Source organism: Coloeus monedula, assembly GCF_965178545.1.
Source record: "Coloeus monedula genome assembly, chromosome: 4".
NCBI lineage: Eukaryota > Metazoa > Chordata > Aves > Passeriformes > Corvidae > Coloeus > Coloeus monedula.
In genome coordinates this window covers 28,695,782-28,718,206 of record NC_138784.1, presented here as the reverse complement: position 1 = coordinate 28,718,206, position 22,425 = coordinate 28,695,782, and the positions used below count along the sequence as shown (strand labels likewise).

Below are 22,425 nucleotides of genomic sequence, written 5' to 3'. Positions count from 1 at the left end.
TGAAAAAATAAAGCTTGATGAAGGTTAGGTTGACTTCGCTACTTTGAACTATGTACATGGAGAAAAATAGGTTATAAATATTTAGTGGAAGTAAGGTCAAAATGTGAGTTTGCCTTTTTGGAGGTGCAGGCACAGATTGACATCCTAGGTGCCAGGAAAATGGTCAGGACAAAGGTTTCATTAATACTCTTAGGTCTTAAAATACAGTTTGCAGTGTGGTTTTTTTACAATCAGACCTGCTGCCCTTGTCAGAACTGAGCATGTTATTGTTAACTTACTATCTCTTTAGCCTGTGAATTTGAGTCTGTTAAATAACAGAAGAACAAAAACAAAATGACAATATCTGGGTTCTTATGCAGAGGTGGTAAACTCAAATGAAAATAGTCACTGCAGGTCAGTATCTTCCAGCAGAGCATGAGCTCAGGGCAGAATTTCTCAAACAGGAAATTTTTAATAACAACTTGAAAACTGCTCATTTTCTCCAGTCCAGACCAAGCGTCCTCTGGTGCATCCAGCGCTAGAGACAGACCTAGGTCTTTCCATTCTCACTGAGAAAGTTTGGCCAACAAAATTCTCTCATAGCATAGAAGAGCCAGCAGTGCTGGCTCACGGCATTTATTCTCTGGATAGATCAGAAGTTGCATCATTAGGGTGAAAATGGGTTTCCAGCAGCGACTATTTTCAAATTGAGTGGATATGAAAGTTTAAGTCTCTGAAACATGAGCATGTCATTTTGCCTCATTCTTTTAAACCAGTCTTGCAAATAATCCCCTAAAATCTCAGCCTACTGTGCACACGACATCAGACACAGGACAATACATGAGCCTGCTCCTCTGCTGCTGATGCTCCTCTCCTCCTCAGCAGGTTTTTGTGTGCTTGATGTATTGATATAACACATAAATAAAGGTTTGATTGTGTTTGGGAGGAGGAAAAGTGCTAATGAATATGTAGCAAAAAGGAACTTTCTGGCCACTTTGCTGGTAGTTTTTGAGCAATATATTTAATAAATTAGGATCAATTAAGACGGCTTTCCTCAAATCATCGCAAAATAATGGACCTTACATGCACTACACTTTCCACCGCAGTAGAATAATGAAATTAATTTTCCAAGAATGGAGCTAAGAAAATAAGTAACCAAATGAAAATAAACTGTATTGGAGAATGAACTCTGGTTAACTGATTTCTTAGAAATAATTTGAGCTCAAATAATTTCTGCTGTTGTAGAAGTTTTAGGGATAAAACTGATTTCAATACAATTATTTGGGCAGTACATTCACACAGCCAAAAGGCAAAGCAGATCATCAATTTCCAGAATACAAAGAACTAGTTTTTAGAAGTAACTCAGTGTTTCCTTTATGAGGTCTCCACTTATCTAACTGTAAACTGTGGTTATTGAATTTTTGAATTAACGTTTTAAGTTCATTCCTGGGGCAGGTCCCTCAGTGTGGATTTAGAAGCTTAGTTGAAGGCTTTTTCTTCTCTTTAATCTACTCTTCAGATATGATAGAAATATTTTTGTTCTAATAATGAGCAAGATTAAGTAGATTATACTAATTAGCAGGTAACTTTGTTGTGTTGTGTTTTAAAACAGACGGTACTTTGGTGAGAAAATTGGGCTGTACTTTGCCTGGTTAGGCTGGTACACAGGGATGCTCTTCCCAGCTGCCTTCATTGGATTATTTGTCTTTTTGTATGGAGTCACCACTTTGAACCACTGCCAAGTCAGGTAACGTGGGAACTTTTATAAAGAAATTGCAGCTGTGGGTTACTATGAATAATTTAAGAGATCTTCCCACAAGCTGTTAATTATTTCATTTTGTACCGTTGAATGAACAATCAAGAAAAGACTGTGTAGTTCTCATAAGGTACCCAGTATCAAACTTCCCATGTTTTATGCTCTTGAATTGGGATGAAAGGAAATGCTTCTTGCCCAATTCCAGTTGCTAGTGGTGCTGGCAACTCAGAAACTTCGTTACTCTCTAACTGGCCAGCACAAGAGTGGGGAATTTTCACTCTCTAAAAGGCCTTTCCCAAAGATTCACCAGAGAGAGGCATTTCTCAGATGAAGAAACCCCTGGACCTTCTGCTGAGAGCTGCATCTCTAAGTTTTTGTGCACTTAAGCCACAAGAATAAGTCAAACTGAACTTTGTCTGCAGTTATGCTCAACCTCCCCCTACCAAAAGTCACTCTGACTCAAGGAGTAGCTGGAAATGATAAAGAGATTCTGCTAGGTTCTCCCTGGAGAACTGCACTCTGCAGTTATGACTGTAAACGCTGTAGTCTTAGACAGTCAACAAATATTAATTATACACATGCAATTATGAACATCTTGGCTTCAGTTACAGACCAGTTTTGTTCAATAAGTGACTGAATATTAGCAAAGCCTATCAATCCATTTTAAGACAGATTGTTGTGCAGATTGTTGTAGTAATCAAGCTATTAATTTTTGTCTTTTCTATTTTTCCAGTAAAGAAGTCTGCCAAGCTACAGATATCATAATGTGTCCTATATGTGATAAATACTGCCCCTTCATGAGGTTGTCGGACAGCTGCATTTATGCCAAGGTATGTTTTAGGCTATGCAAATCGAGGTGCTTCCTGGTAAAAGCATGAATTTTGCCTTTTGCATTTGTCTTTAGTGAGCTTGGGTAGATAAAATCTTGAAAGGACAGATCAAGTTCAGCCAGCATTAACATTGTCTTTCACCAATACTTAGTTTGGGTTGTAAAACATTTGAATGCTATTTGCACTTAGAGATTCAGCAGCCTCAGAGATCGTGTCCTAGAGCTATGTGTTATGGTGTCCTTGACATCTGTCTTTGTCTTCTCATCCATCCTCTGTATGTGGCTCCATAACATTAATGCTTTGGGTCTGAAATGATGCTCACACCTGGTGTTGGCAGGGGTCAGTCCCAGGCCAGGATGGCAAATAGTCCTGTCAACTCACAGGTGGATTTCGCGTGTCAAGGGAAGGATCCTCAGGATTGTCAGGCCAGCTAAACTCATGATCACATTAATTTTAGTAGGTGAAAATAGAAAATAAAAGCTTATTATCACAAATTGATCACATTATTAATATATCTTTCAGGTAACCCACCTTTTTGACAATGGAGCTACTGTCTTTTTTGCTGTTTTCATGGCAGTCTGGGGTAAGTTTTCATTTTGATATTAAGTAATTGCACCATCTTTTTCTTAAAGATTGTGATACAACATAGGCCTTTTTATTTTCCAGCACACTTTTTTTTTCTGACACTAAGAAAAAGAATATAGGCTTGAGACTTTTCTGTTTCTGCAAAAGGAAGATGGAATTGGTTGAGCCAAATTTTTATTTGATAATAATTTTAATTAAAACAAAAACATGAATGCAGTTATGTAGTGTCTGTGTAGATTATATATGCAATTCTGTGGAGATTTCTAACAATTTTTAAATCTGTTGGTACTGAGGCTTTCTCTCTACTACTGCTCAGGGCTTCTCTTACCTTAGGGCAGCTCAATTTAGTGTCAGTATTAAAATGAGGTGTGCATTGTTTCCCCACCTTGCAGAAAGGCAGTAAAACTTAAAGCCATGTAAGCTGGTTGCAGTTAAAGCAAACTCTGATGAAATAAATAAAAGATTTAATTGAATGGTAAATTGATCCGAGTGTGGTCTAACTGTTGCTATGGAGGCTGAATTTTGCCCATAGAAATGTTCTATTTTTGGCTCAACTATTTTCCCTACTATGTCATGTAGGCAGAATTGAAGGCAAGAGGAATCAGTAATTTCTGTCAGCCCAAAAAATTATTTCAAACGGTCCCTAAACGTGCCCAGGCTCTTAGCTGCTACCAAGCCATTCTGGGAGAAGGTTAACAGCTATAGAAAATGGCTCAATGAGGTGACACAAAACCAGCATCCATCTCACAGCTCCAGGTCCTTGAGCTATCTGGATTTGGTCATGGTTCTTCTGTTCTTACTCACACATCTCCAACTGCTTTGGAAAAGTGTCCACGTAATTTTTATAATCTTCATTTTAAACTGCAAATCTCTTTACTGAACCACAAGAAATATCCAGGAGGCAACATAAGAACCACCAGGACAACATAGATTAGCCTACCTGTCTATCTCTGTTCCTTCCTCCAAAACTCCAGTTTTGTCTTATTTAACTAATTAAATTAGGTCGTATACCAATCAAGCCTATTTATGCCTATTTCATGTAATACTGACAATATTAAGATATTGCAAATCACATTTAGGAAGAATCTACAGATCATACAGATTTTATGTATCTGCCTGATAATTCATCTTTGTTTTAGAGCTACATAGAGCTAAGAATCACCAAAAATTTCTAGGCCTTAAAGAGTCCTTTTAGATGTTTACTCAGCTTTTCCATTATCCTTCTCCATGTGTTCACTGAAGTTGAGAATTTCCAAGACAGTGTACAGTCAGGGACACCTCTAGGTAGGAAAAGTGATGGGTTAACACTGCTGAACATTTATGTCAGTGTTCCCAACTGCTGGTGAGCATGTCTTTGGAGTGCAGATTTTTGCAGCAGTGCTTTTGTTCCTTCTTAACAACAACAGTGCTTTCAGAAAACAGCTGTGCTCACAGCATGGCTTCTGTGTCTTAGCAGGGCCCAGATCCAGGGCTGTAGGAAAAGCAACTCTAGGTGAGGGGAGTCCCTCACAGAGGTGACCATGCCCAGTCCTGCCTTGCGGTCGCTGCCTTTGAGGAGACTGAGGAGGCTGAACATGCCTGCCTACAAAATGTTGTAGCCCCTCTCTCTTTCCTCTCTTTTGTCAACTCTGGTTGACTCTCATGCATCTCACTCTGGTTAGCCTCTCCTTCCTCCCCCTCCTTCAGCATCACTGTCAGACTCCCAGACCCAATTCCCTCCAGCAATCTCTACACCAGCCTGCCAGGACTGAGAAATGCACTGTCCACCCATGCATCTACAGCATCTAAGACCACGGTGAGATAAGAAAAAATACAATAGAAGCTGCCCCCTGCATGATTTGGCTACTGGAGAAGAGACTATAGAACAGCAGCTGGTGTGAGAGCTTTTGCCACCACTTTTGTTGGCTTACACTGTACTTGTGAGCTGGCTGCCAAGAGGGATGGAGGGGCAGCACCAGGAGGAGGTGTGAGTGTAAGGTGTGGTTTGGGGAATGGGGCAATCCTATGGCTCCGCACAAACCCTACTTCCTTAAAGATGACTTTGCAGAGAAAACAGTGAGATTGTGGAGATATTTTACATGCAGATAGGGCTAAAGCAACGTTCGAATAAGGGAAGTCACACTTTCCAGGGATTTTCTGGTACTGTATTTAGGAGTTGGCTTACTGCCTGTGTTAAATGGGTTTTCAGTCTGCAACAGGCCTATTGGCAGCTGTAGGCCTTGCCATCATCACAGTAAATCATAGAGGAAGAGAAGAATCAATGAGAGTAGTTTGGTTGTGGAAATGCTTTTGCTGTCAGCATGAAACAACTGGCAAGCACATAAAATACTGGCTGTGAAAAGTTCGGCCTTCCAGATGATCCAGTTTGACAGACACTAACATATTAAATAATTATGGCAGTGCTTTCATAAAAAGAGAACAAAAGAAAAAAAAAAAGGCAGATAGAACTGTGCTACCTCTTTAGCCAGAGTTTACACACTGTTTTATTATTATCCAAAGTATTTTCTTCACTGTCTTTAGATCCATTAGTAAGCTCCCATCTTGAGAGAGAAGCCTCAGCCATTTGCTTGGGAGCTTCAAAACCAGGTGTGGCTAGATTGGTCTTTCCATGAAGAGGTGATCTGTATGGTGCTTTCCTCCTTTTACTCTAAAGACCTCTTTAGTTGATGAATTAAGCGGTTTGCTCCCATTTTAAACATAAATAAAATGCATCTCCAAGTGATGAGCAAACTGCTGTGGCCAGGCTGCAGAGAGGAATTACCATGACAAATACCAGCAGGGGCTGCTTGATTTGTGGAGCAGCAATGAGCCGGACTGTAGGGCTCTGAAGCTCAGGGACCCATCTTTTATAATGCTTCATTGTGGCATGAGTGAGACCCATCAAAGGTTGGAATTGTTAAGTGCACCAGAAGATATTGGAATAGAAATACACTTTTCTTCAAAAAATATATTGACCCTCCACCTCACTTATTTAATTTCTGCCTGGTGTAAGCAAAGAAGTAAAAGTAATTGATGCAATAGAAAAAAAGTATGGTACTTACCAAAGTATATCTGACAGCCATATGACTTAAAGCAACTTTCATTTTTAACTGATGTATCAAAAGACAAAAGGTAGCCTCCCTTCAGTGCACTTCAGGAATTCATTAGTAGTTTGTATAAGGTTTTCAGTATTGAAGGTTTTGTTGAAAGGAAATACCCTTTCAAACTGATTGAATCTATAAATCTCTGTGGTTTATAGGAAGAAGTAAATCCCTGTAATCACCAACAGTTTTAAAGATTTTTTTTATTGGTGAACAGATTGTCATTGGTGCTCATTGAGATGTGATCATCTCAGAAGCTGGAAAATAATTTTTTCTTTTAAGAATCTCCAGTCTTGATGACATTTTCCAGATGTTCAAAGCTTTCAAAAATAGGGAAACAATATCATATTTTGTGTTTCTGTGCTAGGGGGAAACACCTACACTTTGTTCTTTATGTATGCCTTGAGAAATGTTGGGCTCTAGGATAAAGTAGCTCCCGTACCTAAGAAAAGTTCCTCTCTTTTTACTGCCTAAATGAGATTCTTACCACAGACAGAAAATGAGAGAAAGATCTCAATTCAAAATAAATGTAGACATTCAAAGTGAAGGAAAAAGTAATTCTCATTAGAAAAATCTAGGTAAATTTGACACTCAATTGACTGTCACCATGTTTCAATAAAGCCAGATGGAATTGTAGATTTTGCTTTTCAAATTGAGGTGGGGAAACCTGTTGCAAAGATATTACTGTCTAGATGTTTCCTGAAGGTCTATAGCAAAATTCTGTAACTTTTCAATAGGAAAGTCCAGCTATTTATCATTTCTAAAGCATTGCTGGAGACAGGGTAGGCTGGTGGTAGCTTCTCTCTGTGCACATCTTTGGGGGACTAAGGGATGCAAGAAAAATCCTTTTTGAAATTTCTTCCTGTGTAGAATGTTTCCTTTGATAAAGGAAGTAGCTTTAGAACACTTACTGAAAGGCAAAATTGGGAGGAGAAAAAGAGGCCTGGCATGAAGAGTTTAACACTTTTTTCAAGCAGTAAGAAATGCCAACATAAAACAATTTTTTTTGTATGTATCTTTTAGTCTAATAAAAGATATTACTTTCCTACAAATCTTGCCTCTAGCATAAAACATTCACATTGATCTGCTCTCTGAGGAGATAGAATTTAAGGATGTTCTTCAGCAATACTCCTGGTCTATAGAATATATTCTAGGAGTCAGGATGGATATATTAAATGTTGCTCTGAAATACAGTAGAGAGAGGATTTCTGAGAGAAGGTCAGGATAAAGCTATTTGCTACAAGAGGCCATTTGCATTATGAGATAAGATCACAACTTGTTACAAAAGCATCTGAGGAAATGATGTTAAGACAGCTGTTTGTACAAGTGGATATTGAGGGCTCAGCTGCAAGGTTGTGCTCTGAAGTAGTACAAACACAGTACAGAAAAAGGTAGTAAAAGATCTGGGAGCTAAGGCCAATGAGAAATTCAAAATTGCAAGCAGGAATTTTGGAGAAAACTCAGTATCTGATTTAAGCACACAAATGGGAAAATGCAACTGTGTCCTACTGAATGTCAAAGTCAGAAAAGAATGCTGAAGTTTGTATAGAGTATTAGTAGTTAAAATTACAATTAGAAAATAAGCAGAGAAATTTGAAAATGCAGTATTTTTAGAAGACATCAGTAGTCCAGTGAATCAATCAAAGATGGTTATTTATAGCACATTTTAAAATATCTAGCAAGGGAAAACTTCGTACTGACCTGAATAGAGGGAGGAAAGTGTAACACAGTGAAAGCTAAAACAGCACTGTACAGAACATCACATTTGCTACTTAACAATTAGAAAATAACTTTCTAAAGGAGCTTCAGGAACTGCACATGCTTACTCTGACAGGTGCTAAATATGCTAAACATAATATGTATAAATTCCTCACTCCAGGTGTGGGAAAAACAAGAAAGAAAATAAGTATTGTTCAACGAAGATGTATCTGAGAGGTTTGTGCCCGGAACTCAAACACCTACTGGAGTTCTGCTGCCAGCAGCTTTTTGGAATGGAATCAGGCTTCTTTCTCCTAGGTTTCCAAAAAGTGCAGGACTACTTGTTAAGCCTGTACAAAATAATTCAATATGAGCTGATAGGACAGAAGCAGTTCTACCAGAAAAAAAAAATCAAGGAATGAACCTTGTGGTGGTTCAGCAGCAGCGGAGCCTCATTAGCACTTAACTAGTTTTGCTGATCACAACAAATCATACTGCAGTTATTACAAACATTTATAGAAACATTAGTCTCATGGCTCTTTATTAGACTAAAATCAAAGTGGTTGTTACTTGGTGTAACATAATTCCAGCTTTCAGAAAAAGAATTACATGATATATGAAAATGCCATCAAACCAAATATTTGCTTCCTTACCCATGCTTTTGATACCTTACCTTGTCTGCTTGTAGTGTTCATTTCCTAAATATACCTTAGCTGCACTGGTTCGTACAATAAAACATAATTCTTACTGTCTAAAAATTAACTTTTGCCAAACTTATGCCAGTACTCAGTATCATGTCCCATTTTTATCAATATGCTGCAGTAGGGCAAACAGATCATTAAGGAGGTGCTTTTATGACTGGATGTGGAGCATATTGCCAGACTACTGTGACACTGTTACAGCTGATACTGTGCTAGCTCATGAACAAAGAGGTTTATGTTCTGTGGTTATCAATCTGCTGCTTTTCAGTGAGCAATAAAGGAAAGAGGCAAATTTCACAGTGGGAGAAGAAGCCTGTCCATTGATTTCTGTTAGCTTTAGGTAATTTCTACATCCTTTACACAAAATAAATGTTTTAAACCCCTGTAACTATAAACAGGCTGAGTATTAATCTTCAGATTATGAGCATATTATGTTACTACTGTTTCCTTGATTGTTCTTTCCATCACAAAATGGAAGCACAATTGTCATGTCAAAGGGGGAATTTTCTCAAATCCTTTATATTCGATTGGTCTGTCAGCGCTGCAGAAAAGCCAGTACCTTTGTCTCTGATCACTCTGTCCTGTTAGGGTGACTCTCCACTGAGCTGCCCACTGGATTAGAGGATGGTTTGACTGACTTTTTCAGGGACGCAAACCGACAACAGAAGGGAGATCCCCTCCCGGGTCTTCACGCTTTTATTCAAGTATGTTGCCCTCTGCTGGCAACTGCCAGCGCCCTTGAAGGACATACACCAACAGTTGAGGGGATAGTGCTCTTTATTAGTATACACACTGAGAGTAGAAAACTGTGACAGGTTAAAGTTCAGAGATTGACAGTGATAGTATCTGACTGCAAAAATCTGTTCAAAGCAGTATCTAGACAAGCTGTAACCATCAATCAAACCTAGCTCGAGATGATCATCAGCAAGCACAGCATATAGTTCTTACCCAATAGGCATTCCTTTGGGGGAGGCGACAGGTTCAGCCTGTCCCCTGATCCCAGAAGTTACAATGGAATCTTCTCTAACTTTTCACCATTCTTAGCTTACTTGTATACTACTTGTTTACATTTAGGTGGAGCTTGAGTGACCCTAATGATACATACCTTTGTTATTGATAGGTGTAAAATTCTCTCACTTCTCTCTTAAGGCTATAGTCAATAAAATATGGAGTGCATGCCCATGCATGAGTGAGGGGTGGTCGTACCTTGAAGGCAGGTAACTTTGGGATGGAGGCGTGTGTTAATATTACAGTTAGGTTTTAATGAACCAAGTTCATCCAAGGAGAATGATTTCACCACAGTTACTGGCTCAGCAACAAGACATCTTCTCCTGTCTCCCCTGGCTGACAGATGCTATGCAGTTTTATCAGCTGCAAAGTAACATCAAGTTCCCCTCCCTGCAAGGGTTACATCAGAGCCTGACCTCTGAGTCTCCTTTCTGCTCCACCCTCCATTCCATTCCCCTTAGCAGGTGCTTAAGTTTGCAGATTGGGTATGTGGGGAGTCATGGTGGAATAGGTTTCGGGCATGCCAACCACATTCCATCCAGGGAGCAGCAACTGTATTTTACCCTGTAGTGTCCATCCTGTTCTAACTTCTGTTAGAACGCAAATATAACCTTCCAGCTTTCTCTAATTTTACTCCCAGTCATCTTCCCATAGCAGTCATGTGCAGGCCTGTTAATCTATCTTGAAGTCAATCAATAAGGGCTGTACTACAAAATGTTTATTATCAGATATAAATGCCACACCACATATACAAACTCACATAGTGTAAAAAAAAAGGGGTTGGATTAAAAAGGTGTAAACCAGAAGTTCCCATTTCCCCACTAGTACTCAACAGATTTTCATATGCACTGGACTGTGCTTCCTGTGGCTTCTGGTTTTTGTGTAATGTAAATGGTCTTCAAAGAAAGAAAGTTACTGCTTAATATACAACAGCCCCAAGTAACCTTTAGCTTCATCAGAAATTTGCTTTATTTAGCAGTGACGATTCATAGGAACAATTATATTCTTTGAGAGCCCTCACTTGGTTGGTTATAAATTAAACATTCTCATTTAGCACCAAATGAAATCGCTAAAGCCTCAATCACACTTGAAGCAAGCAAGCTAATCCTTAGAAAGCAATGCTTTTTGAAAGAAGTTTAGATCATCAGCATGATTTGCTGTTCAAAGGAACCTACTTATGCAAAGAAACGAAAATAATGTAACAGCTTCATTCAACAGTTCTGTGATAGTCATTAACATTTTCTTGACTTCAAAACAATTTTCTATCTTTTTTCTACTTGCTCTAGCTACTGTTTTTCTGGAGTTTTGGAAGAGAAGGCGAGCAGTAATTGCTTATGATTGGGACTTGATAGACTGGGAAGAAGAAGAGGTTTGTATAAAAACATGTACTCCTTCATCTTTAATACAAAATTATTTGGTTGAAAATGTATGGTTTCATTTTGCATTTGTTTTCATTCTTTAAATCTTTATAAACTATGCAATAAGGATTTTTCTTCTCAGATGTTTCCTCTGGAATATAAAGAAACTTTCTCCAGGCTAAACTATTCTCCTTTTTCACACTTTTGGTAATCTAAATTAATTTGAGACGTTTCGGGGGGAAAATGCACTATGGGAGAAATGCATTTTTATTTTGGAAGCTGGAAATTCTTGACATCTCAGGGTACCATGAATTTTGGCAAATTAGCTTTTTATCTATTCTTTTAGTTTGTCTGAGAGTATTGATGAAGAGAAAGCCTTTTGAGGCTTGTACCAGCTTCTGAACATTCAGGTGCTGGTTATCTAAGTGCTATGGAGAGGGAGAGATAAAGAGAGAGGGAGAGAGGACTTAATTCATTCTATGTTGGTACAGGAAATCCCCTTAGGGAAAAAACTAAACTGCAGAAAATAGCCTTATCCTTTTCCTCTGGTGGTCACTGGAAAGAAACCATGTGCTCTTGGGACTGAGAACTGAGGTCTAAATAGAACAAGAAGGTTTTATTATGCAGGAGAAAAGCAAGATTCAGTGAGTGTTGCAGAAAAAGTGCTCCTCAAGTGGGATTTGGACATACAGGTGTCTACAAATCTGCTCTCCTTACTCTACAGAAGCTGTTGGACAGCAGCTCCTGGAGAGATGGTAAGAGGCTGCTGCAGTGGTCTCAATGCAGTAGAACTTCTACATTGCTGCTTTGGTGGAAGATTTTCTTCTTTATCAATCTTGCCAGCAGAGAAACAGACTTCTGAGTTATGGGATTTTTGTCTGTATGAGGCAAAACAGTTCAATGAGGCCATGAAATGGTGCGATTGCTGGTAGGATTTTCTTTTAAATGCTTAATTGCTAAGAAAATAACCCAAGAACATAACATGACTAACTTACACAACTGGAAATTGATTTCTTTATAACAACAGGAACATTGTTACCTGTGCACACATGCAGTCCGTTCTTGCTCACACCTCAGGACTACCATCATATATATAGGAAATACTCTAATACTGATTCAGCTGTTCTGAGATTAGCAGCCTGCTCTTCCCAACGCTGGCAAGTCACAGAGGGACTGAGATAGCCCTGCCTGAGGTTCGCATAGTGGTCAGGATTGACCTGCAGGGATCATGTCTTCTCATGGCTAGTTGCAAAAAAGCCACTGCTGCCGCTGCTGGCAGCTAAGGCAGAAGAGAGCTTCCCCGAATTGCAATTTCCAAGTGACAATTACAGCTCCCTCTATGTCCCTGGAATCAGAAGGAGCCTTTAACAAAATACAAAAGTACAGTATGAGACCCTCTTTATGTTTTTCCCAGGAAGCCTGGTCTTGCAGATGTTTATAGTTGGGGATGTTATAGATCTTCATCTTTCACCACTTAACCTACCTGGATTTGGGATTATGCTGGTTTATAAAGCCATCCACCTGAATCTTCTATGATCAGTTCATTTACAAATATTGAATTTCCTGGTAAGGTTGTCCTTAAGTGACACTTCGCTTTTTTTTTTTGTAAGATATGTTTATATTCCTCTGGCAGATTATTTCAGTTTGGCCTGCAGGATGATATTTGCATGTTAGTAATTTTCAGAGGATACCTGCTCCCTGTTGATATCAGCTGGTCTTTTATTCTCACACAAGGGTTTTTCCAGTAAGCTCGGTCAACAAGACTTGTGTCAGATGTAGTGGTGATTGTACGTGCTCTAGACCTACCAGAGCTGTTCAGTGCACCTCCTTACAGTTCTAGAGGGAGTCTCATAAGTCTCTACAGCAGGAGGTAGAAGTTTCTTCTGAAGTATGTTGTACCTTTCTCAAATAAGAGGTTAAAGATGCTCATAGGAACTCATAGGAACTCAGCAGGCTGCTTCTCAAAGATTTGTGTGGCCAGTCATTAGAACATCAGTATCTCATTGGCATTTCAGGCATCAGTTCCTCCTTTGTTCACCATTCAGTGGGATCCAAAGAGTAGGAGCTGACTGGCTCCCAGAGGAATCTTCTCTGAAGATGCTACAGCCACCATTCCCCACACCTACTGTACAGCTCAAGCATGTCCCTGCTTCAGGGTCAGCTCAATGGGCCACTGCTTCCTCTGCTTGAGCATTTAATGCTGCACTTTTCCATTGGAACTGCACTTTTGCCCTGAGAAAGTCAGAGTTTGGAAGCAAGTGTTCCAGATGAAGAAGCATTGAGATCATTTCCCTGCTCTGTGGTTCAAAGCCCACCTCTTCACTTTGCCATTATCTTCACCTGCAAACCACAGGCTTTGCATGGAGACTTACTTCTGGGGGTGCTATAATTGTGATCAGGATTCAAATTTTCAATCTACAAATCCTTTTTCTACATCTGGAATATAGAGAACAATATTCTTGGACTAGGAAGAACTTCAGTAATTTACCTGTTGAAGGATTAGATAACTCTTGGAAAAAAAATGGAGAAATTTCACAAAGAAATTTAGAGTAGCTCCTCTAGAGCAAAAATATCTGGTCTAAGGCAATGCACATTAATCCATATTTGATACTCCAGAAATCAATATGATTTCTCTTATGAAAAAGTTGGAATTATCCATGTGTGAGAAGTGGGAAGGAAGGAGAACAGTCTGTTTTATGTAGGGTGGAAAAGACTCATCCTGTGGAGTTTGTGAAGTTGTACACCAGTGAGAAGTCAATGAGAATTTGGTCTCCATAAGATGAAATTTTTTCTCCTAAAAGTGCTACTTTCTAATAAAATCACTGCTAATTAGATTTCCTCTCCACTTTCCATTCAGTTATCTCTAGAAAAAATCAGCTGATTGCTTTTATTAGTTATTTCAAAGCAATCGATTAAAGAGTTCTAATTACCATTTTAAATCTCAAGCTTTTGATAATGAAGATTGTTACTTTTATTAACATTATGTGTCTAGCCTTTGCTTGCTTTAATTTTCATTGTCAAATTGAAAAATAAGGTTTTGCTACAGAGGGAAATTCATTCATTCCTACCAACAGTACGCTGAAAAAAAAAAAATTTATAAGACTTCCTATCACTTTGTTATCACCTTCCTGTTCCAAATGAAGAGACTAATAAATGAAACAATGAAGATGATGGAAAGGAGAATTGCACTTACTCAGATATGCAACCTTGTGAATTCCTCCCCACTTTAGATTCTCATCCAAGAAAGGCATACAGTAACCCCTGCAATGTTCAGGCCCCTCAGTCTGGGGACATGAACTGAATGTGTTCTGGCTCTTTCAACCCTACGTATCTGGGTTTCCTGTTCTTGTAAACCAGGTGCAAAATGGGAGACATGGACAGCAACTGGGTCTTGGGTGGGCACGCCACAAGAAACCAAATGCACACAGTTCCTGGCACTCCCCGATGAAATCAGGCTTCTGTTGCTATTTGTAGCACATTTTTTTCTTTTTCTTCAGTGTCACCTTCTTTGTATCGTTAACCTCAGCCAGACACAGTACTGTTTACTTGCCCAGGCATTGCTGATTATCATTAAACAGGTACAAAATTTCATGCCAGAGTTTCAAATTTTTTTGGAGAATATCTGTAAAAATAGCATTTGCATTATTTGCATCAACTGGAGATTGTAGGACATGTGGATATGATAAGAACTTCCCTACACTGCAGATTGTAAAAGATAATCAAAACTTGGCTCAGAGAGAGGTGCAGAGAAGTAAAGGTTTCTTGCTGATGAGAAGCCAGCTGGCAGAGCCCTTGCACAATCTACAGTGTGCAATTCTCAAGAAGCCTGATTGACTGCTATCACACTCTGTCCTTTTTCATGCTCCCGGGCACACAGGAATGCTCTACCTACATTGTTCCTTTTGCCAGATTACCGTCTGCTCAGCCTCCTTCAGCCCTGATAGGGCAGGAACAGCTTGAGCAAAATAGAATAAGAACAAGGTATTACCCTGCCTCCACAGAAACATGCTTAGCCTTTGTGTACAGTTTCCCTCAAGCACATAATTAGTTACATTGCAGCTAGGCATACATGCCTCTTTATTTGTTTTTATAACTTGTTACCAGGTTGCTGCATGAATTCGGAAATTAACTGTGTTGAGAAAGCATCTTCAAAACTTGGAAGAAGGAGAATAAGACACAACGTTTTTCCCCCTCCTCTTCAGGGGAATTTTTTAAAAAGGATGTAGGTTTTTAGGATACCTCACTTTTATTCACATTCTAAAGATTTGTGTGAGCAGTTGACATTCACCTACTTCAATGCAGTCATTTAAGGTCTGGGCTTTTACAACTTTAGTCAGTCAGAGTTCAGTTACATGCGGTTGAAGGGTTGGAAGTCACCGAAATTTGTAAGCTGGTTCTCGTCTGCTCTCTTGTAGCCAGCTGTACCATGGAGCAGCTCTCCAGTATACAGCAGAGCACTACAAACATTGCTCTAATGTCTGCCAGCCTTTGTGAGAGTCCATCCTCCCAGCCTGGTGCTTTCTCTCACCTCTCACAGTGTCCTGGATGCCAGACTGGAGTGAGGTGGCACAGGACACATGGCTCTTGGTGAACCGCCACATGTCAGGGCAGCGGGGTAGCGCTGCTGCAGGTGCTACTGCACCAAGGGCGAACCCTGTCTTCTGACAATGCTGTAAACAGATGTAACCAAACCTCTACCCAAGTAATCCCCAGGTTTCATTTCACAAGGGGGTTTTGAATGGCAAGGAAGGATTTTACATTGCTGCTGCTGAAAGTTGTTCCTGCTAACATGATTATGTTCCTGCCAAGTTAAGAAGTAATTGAGCAGAATTAGGTGGCATGGATCCTTCTTCAAATGCTGAGAAGCTTTTGCTGGTAATGAAAATGTAACCAAATGCCTAAGAAACAGTAATTAGGTTTGGAAAAAGGTTGTTGGGATTTGTTTTGGATTTTGTTGGGATTTGCTTAGTTGTACAATTCCACTATCAATAGGATCACGTCAGACTGAAAAATTCTGGGGTATCAACCTTAAAATGATTTGTCTTGTGGCCACATAGTTTTGAAAGAGCATTATTTAGAGGAATAGCTAATTGGGGATTTTACTTAATACTTTCAGTATTTACTTTTATGGGTACAGTGATTTATTCTAGTTCTCATGAAGGAAACCTGATTTCCCAGCTCAGCTTTTATAGCCGCTGTGCCAGCTGCTGAATTCAAAGATGTAATTCCCCAAAACAGTGATCTGATGAAAGAGCTGAAGTTTCCTGCAGAGTTTTTCCTAGCTGTGCTGTATGTGAACATTATCTGTCTGCTCTTTAGGAGGAAATACGTCCGCAGTTTGAAGCCAAATACTCCAAGAAAGAACGAATGAACCCCATATCCGGGAAGCCAGAGCCTTATCAAGCATTTGCAGATAAATGCAGCAGACTCATCGTTTCTGCATCTGGAATATTTTTTATGGTTTGAGAACTTTTTATTTATTTACCAGTTGAAAAAGAATAAAATATTATTATCTCTGCTAGCAGAGTAGGTAAATACTGGATATGACTGCTTGAAAGTGACATAAGCTTTAGCATGTTTTCTGTCGGCTGAAAATTTACATAGCAAATCACTTGAGTTTCTGTCAAGTCCTACACTGGTTCACTCTTCACTAAATCTCACAGATAGCTAATCCCTTCCTTCAAGGCTACACCTGTAACACTGTATGTAGTTTACACATGCCAGAATAGTGACACTGTCACATTTAGGCACCAACTTCAGTTGACTGAATAGCTCACTGATAGCCTTCCCTGTATAGACAGTCCAGAGTGATGGGGGAAGTTGCAGAAAAAGAAGCAGTTGTTCTTTGTAAACTTCACAGAGAACCTAAATAAGATGCCTAGAGCGCTTAATGATGTTAATACTACCTAGTTTCTCAGTGTGTTGAGGAGATAAGGAAAGAGGGTTCATGTTCTTAGTGCAGCTGAAATGGAGAAACCAATGTTCCTTGACTAAAATGTTGCATTTATCCCCTTTACAAAGTGCAAAACTAAAAGGAACAGCAAAATCTCTCCTAACAGAGAGCTGTGTGTATTTCTGCAGAAACGCCCCCACCCTCTAATTTCAGTGAAGCAGTTGTGGGCTGTTATTCACATGACAACAGGCGTGGTAGTGCTGGTCTTGAAAACACAGTGCTGGTCTGGAATCAACAGGCTGTCACGGAATTTACTACGGCTTTTCCAGGAGAGAAGAAAATGATAGATGTGTACAGCCTCAGGAGCTGTGGAGAGCCAGGTAGCTGAGCTGACCCAGCAACAGGGCAGAGGACAGTAAGAAACTGATGGCTTCAAAATTGCCCAAAGCAATCTAGATCAAGAAAGGCAAGAGCATTATTGAGATGAGCTGTGCTCTGGTACGTCAGGTGATGGACACCCTGACTCAGCCCTTGAGGACACGTACTCAGGACTGCAGTCCTTGCTCAGAATTGGTACCACAACTCCGATATTTTGTGTATTTTCCTTATGTTTTTTTTCTTGAAGGGAGGCAGTATTTTACCCTATGCAAACTCAGTCATTAATCTCCTTAGAGCAGTGTTAGATCTTACTCAAAGTGCCAGAGAGAGTAGCCTTGCTCTAAATTGCATGCACTACAAATTATTGTCCCCATAACAGCCCTTGAAACAAGACAAGAATTATTTTCATTGAAGATATTTTTATTGTTGGCATAGCATGGGCTTCCAGCAAGTTAGAAGAACTTCACATTTTTGACCATTTAGATAAGAATATTTTTTTTAAATTACACCTATAAGCACAGGAGATATATGCTCACCAAACCAGGTTAGCACAGTTCTCAAAATTTTTCAGCATTGACTCTCGCAGTGTAGTTACTAACACAGCTTTAAACAGGTAAGTGGTTCCCTGTTAAGGAAAAGGGAAGTGGCCCTTCTTCCCCTCGACACTATACAGGGAATCCAGAGATAATCCTTCACATTCACACACACTTTCCTTTTACACCTCCACTGGGATTTTTTCAATCACTTTTGTAATGAATGTGAAAATATGAAACCAGATGGATTATCATTTGGTGTTTTCCAAGTAATTTTGTCCATTCAATTAACTTAGATATACTTCAGTTTTGATTGGTTTAAAATGGCTATGCACAACCTTGGAACACACCTCTTTTGCAAATAATTTTCTGCCTTCTACTGAGGAAACTCTTTCTCCTTGCCAAATAAGGTTGCTGGTGGGTCCTGTGTCCAAGTGTCTTTGAGAGGAGTAACTCATGCTGATTCCCAACTATTTGTCCTTTAGATGGCTTGCTAAACTGTGACATAAATTGGTCATGATGGAAAACAGTTGTCATTTGGAGCCCAACTGTTGCATAAGGAACATTAAGTGACTAAGCAGCCTGGCTCAGCTGTGCCTTTCTCATTGTCACTGTCACCTTTGCTGAACGTTTCATCAGAGAAGAAATCACAAGGGCAATTGAACTTGTTACCTTCTCTACACAGAAAATTTCCAGAACTGTAGGAAGAAACAGCTAGCTAGGCTAGCTTGGCAGGGTTGTTGTTGAGGCAGTGCTTACAAATGGAGACATTTGTGTGAAGTGTGAAGTCCTTCAAAGCACAGAATGCATCCCAAGTATGATACTATCAAGCTGGGTCATAAGCTTGAGACTAGCCTTTGCACATCATGTGCAGATAAGGAAAATTTCTAATTCCCAGAGCTGGCAACACTGTCTCCCACATTAATGTTAAGGAAGAGGAACATTTTCAAGAAAATGTTTAAAACTAAAAATTATTTTAATATTATTTCACCTATATTTTTCCCTATGATAAATAAAAAGAACTTAAAAATAAGAAAAATCATCATGTTGAAACCTTTCTTTGGAATCAAAAGGAATGCATTTTTAAAGTCTTTCATTTCATTTAATTTTCAGAGTTTCAGGGAGAAAGTAACTCCTGTTCCACTGCAAGTTTTCAGGTTCTTCTCGCTGTTTTTTTCTTCCTTTAGATCTGTGTGGTGATTGCTGCTGTTTTCGGCATTGTTATTTACCGTGTTGTGACTGTCAGCACTTTTGCTGCCTTTAAGTGGGCTTTAATCAGGAATAACTCTCAGGTTGCAACTACAGGGACTGCAGTGTGCATCAACTTTTGCATCATCATGCTACTGAATGTGGTGAGTAAAATTAACACATCTGAAGTTATACCTGAGCCACCAGAGCAGTAGATATCTCAGTCAGCAGACAACTAAATGCTTTCACTTCCTTTTTCAGCAGGAGTGGAGTGCCTGGCTAAGCCAGACATTGAATTATTGTTTATGGACATGGTTCACTATTTATATGAAGTGCAATTCCAAGTCCAAAATACTATGTAAAACATGTTTGAATATTCTGAAAATATTTTAGGGAGACATGATCATACTCCTGCTTTATCCTTTGCCACTTCTTTTCCTTTTATATGTTCACAGTTTTCAGTCCACTTCATTAATATTCTTCTTTTTAATTGTGTTTTGATGTTATTTTTTAAATATAGTGACAAAGCTAAATTCTTATTAACACTATTTCCAGCAATTCCAGTTTCAGTTTTCACAGTACTTTTCCAGTGAGGATATGCATATATAGACACAACGTCCATAAGCAGAACTCTCTTGGGCTGAAAGCTTCACAAGGCTTGAGCAGACACGACTTGCTCTAGAGCTGCCATAGCTTTGCCAGTGTGCACCAGAGACATGGTCTGGGTGCACTGCAGTGGGGCTGGCTGATGGCAGGTCCTTGTTGTGAGCTGATTTGGAACCAGACTTGGGACAAAGACAAAAATGGAATTTCTATGTGGCAGCAGTCCCAGTAAGACAGTATAGCATAAATTAGATGGGGAATGAGTTTCCTCCTTCCACTGAGATGTCGATAGTCCTGTATATTGCTCTGATAGCAATGTGTCTGCTCTTTGTTGCTCTTGGCAAGAGGTGTATGGCCTTTCACTATCAGGTTTTGTCAACTGACATTATAAAAATGCCTTTTAAGGGGAAGAAAAGTTCAATCTACAAACCACCTGGGTACTGGAGCCAGGGTGGAATATCACTACCTACTCAATAGCCAGCATCTTCTGCAAAAAGCTTGTTAGGCTTCACTCCAGGAGATACGCTGCTTTACTTCCAAGGGAAAAGATGAGATGTTATTTCAGGTCTGCTCATTTCCAAGTGCTGGCTTGGGGACTACTTTCTTTCCTATGCAATATCCAAGCATTTCCATGATCTAAAAATTATTTTTAACAGGTCCTTGTTTATATGGCAGGAAATCCCAAGAGTCTTTGCTGCAGGACTTTGCTTCTTCCTTTGGCATAGGCAAGACTGGATTAGTAACTAAGACAATCTATCTAGAACTGTTGTCTTTCCTATGTTTTCCCTTAGGTGGGACTATAGGCTGAGAAAGGACAGAAAGGAGGAAGCTGGTTTTCTGTCTGAATTTGTACTGAGGGCTCTCTTCTTCTATGTTATTTTTATTTTATTGGGTTTTTGTCTCCAGCTTTTGGGTGTTTTCTTTACTCCACCTAGAGCACACAATAAGCATAAAAGAAAAAAAAAGAAAACTATATATCTATGCGAGTACAACATCCCTTTTCGAGCTCTCAGTGTAAGTCATTGTATATGCAGTGAAGCAGCAACAAAGAAACGCTGCACAAACAAAATTTTTTCATTCTCAAAGAGTTTTACAACTTAGAGAATTTTTTTAAATAATGGAGGATTGCTTGAAGGTGCCTTTCGAGAAACTTCGGTTTATTTCCTAAAATAATCAAATAAGTGGAGCACTGCAAAGATGGATTTCTTAAGCCTTATAGTCATCACCATTCAATAAATACTACGGCCTTAAATCTGGATATAGCTCATGGAAGAAAAAGATCCACAAAATATGAAACTGCTGGAGTTTTTCAAAGGAAGGATTTAGGAACATAATCCCTTGCTTCCCATGATGGATTAATGTAGTTTACTGAAGGGCAATGGTGGGATTTCTTTTGGGAGAAAAAAAATCCCCAGAAGCAATTCAGGTAGTTGAATCCTCCATGAACTGTGAGTCAAGAAAAGTGTCAGAAGAGCAAGAAAAGATACAGTAATAAAACCAGAATGGACCAAGATGTGCACAGCAGTAGAGAATTCACTGCTAGAAGCCTTGAAAACCAGCAGTGATTCTGAAACAAGTTGACAGCCCCTCAAAGCATCAGGGGAAAGGTCTAGACCACTAGTAAATTCCAGACCAAACGTTCTGAGCATTAGGTACCTATTCTGACACATCCATCATGACAAAACAAAATGACCTTCAAGCATAATGTCTCCCAGATAATCCTGCAGCCTGGCCTGAAAACAACCACTAGCTTTACCTAGGTTATGTAAAACTGTTAATTTCAGTAATATTGACCGTGGAAAATACAAACAGAGAACATAATATGATCCTAAACAGGGCCTCTTGGGAGTAGCAGTGATAAACTACAGTAGCAGATATTTAGATCCAAACATTGCTAACAGAATCTCTAACACAGTCTTACTGTTCCAAATAGAATAGCAACAAATAGGAACTTTTGATAACCCCTTCTGCAGAGCAGCGTACATCTGTAAAAAAACCCACACTCCCTGCTGGGATCAGGGTATAAATGACCCAGACATTTAGCACATTTACAGTTGCCCTTAGGAGATAATTTTACACCCAGAAGAAACTACCTTTTCATTACTTGAAATAAAACCATTTACTCCAAAGGCAGTAGAAAGATATTCTAAGCATGAAGCGATTGTTAACATGGATGAGAGATTTCTGGATGACTGCAGTTCTTAAGCAGGCAGTTTGATCTGTAAACAGTACATAACTCAATTTAAGCAAGAGATTTTAAGGATAGCTGCAAATAAAAAGAAACATTGCTTGATATGTACTGTAAGAGTAAGTAAATACTTGAGCCTGAAATATGAGAAGCTTTGTATTCCTGTAGGCATCAGTGAGAGTTAAGGACGTTTAGCAATTTGGAGGAACAGGCTCCAGATTCATTTATAGCAAATGGAAATCTTTGTATTAAGTTACTCTAATACTGATGTTGTTGGTGATGTAGTTAATAGGTTCAAAACTCCTTTGCAAATACTGATTGTGAAAACCCTCCAAGTTAGTTTTGTAATCTTTATGAAGTTTGGAGTCTCCTGGAGAGTTTGAGAGCATGGCACCTGAAAGTGCAGAAAGTACCACTTAGGATTTAGAAAAATGACACTGGCACAGAGTAAGAAATGTGTCTCTTGGTGGGGATTACTAAGGATTTTCTCTGAGGTAACGCTGTCTCCCCTGTGTCTTTCCTTTCAGCACCAAAGTGCCAAACAAAACCAAAAAGCCCCAAACACCCAACATATCCAACATACCATAGTATCCTCTTCTAGGGTGATTTTTTTTCTTGTGAGGAAAATGTTCCATCAGTAACTAAAA

The 22,425-nt window shown here is 39.3% G+C and overlaps 1 protein-coding gene across 1 annotated transcript in view; it reads left to right on the top strand.

Annotated features, from left to right (window-relative positions):
* Nucleotides 1-22,425, top strand: part of ANO4 (anoctamin 4) — a gene marked incomplete at both ends in the record, with an annotated part of 117,890 nt that overhangs the window by 74,640 nt on the left and 20,825 nt on the right. Inside the window, 6 exons of the mRNA XM_082280340.1 lie at nucleotides 1,592-1,726; nucleotides 2,469-2,565; nucleotides 3,088-3,148; nucleotides 10,924-11,006; nucleotides 16,315-16,455; nucleotides 18,987-19,151. Coding sequence (XP_082136466.1) covers nucleotides 1,592-1,726; nucleotides 2,469-2,565; nucleotides 3,088-3,148; nucleotides 10,924-11,006; nucleotides 16,315-16,455; nucleotides 18,987-19,151 — 682 coding nt within the window. The remainder of the gene's footprint in view (nucleotides 1-1,591; nucleotides 1,727-2,468; nucleotides 2,566-3,087; nucleotides 3,149-10,923; nucleotides 11,007-16,314; nucleotides 16,456-18,986; nucleotides 19,152-22,425) is intronic.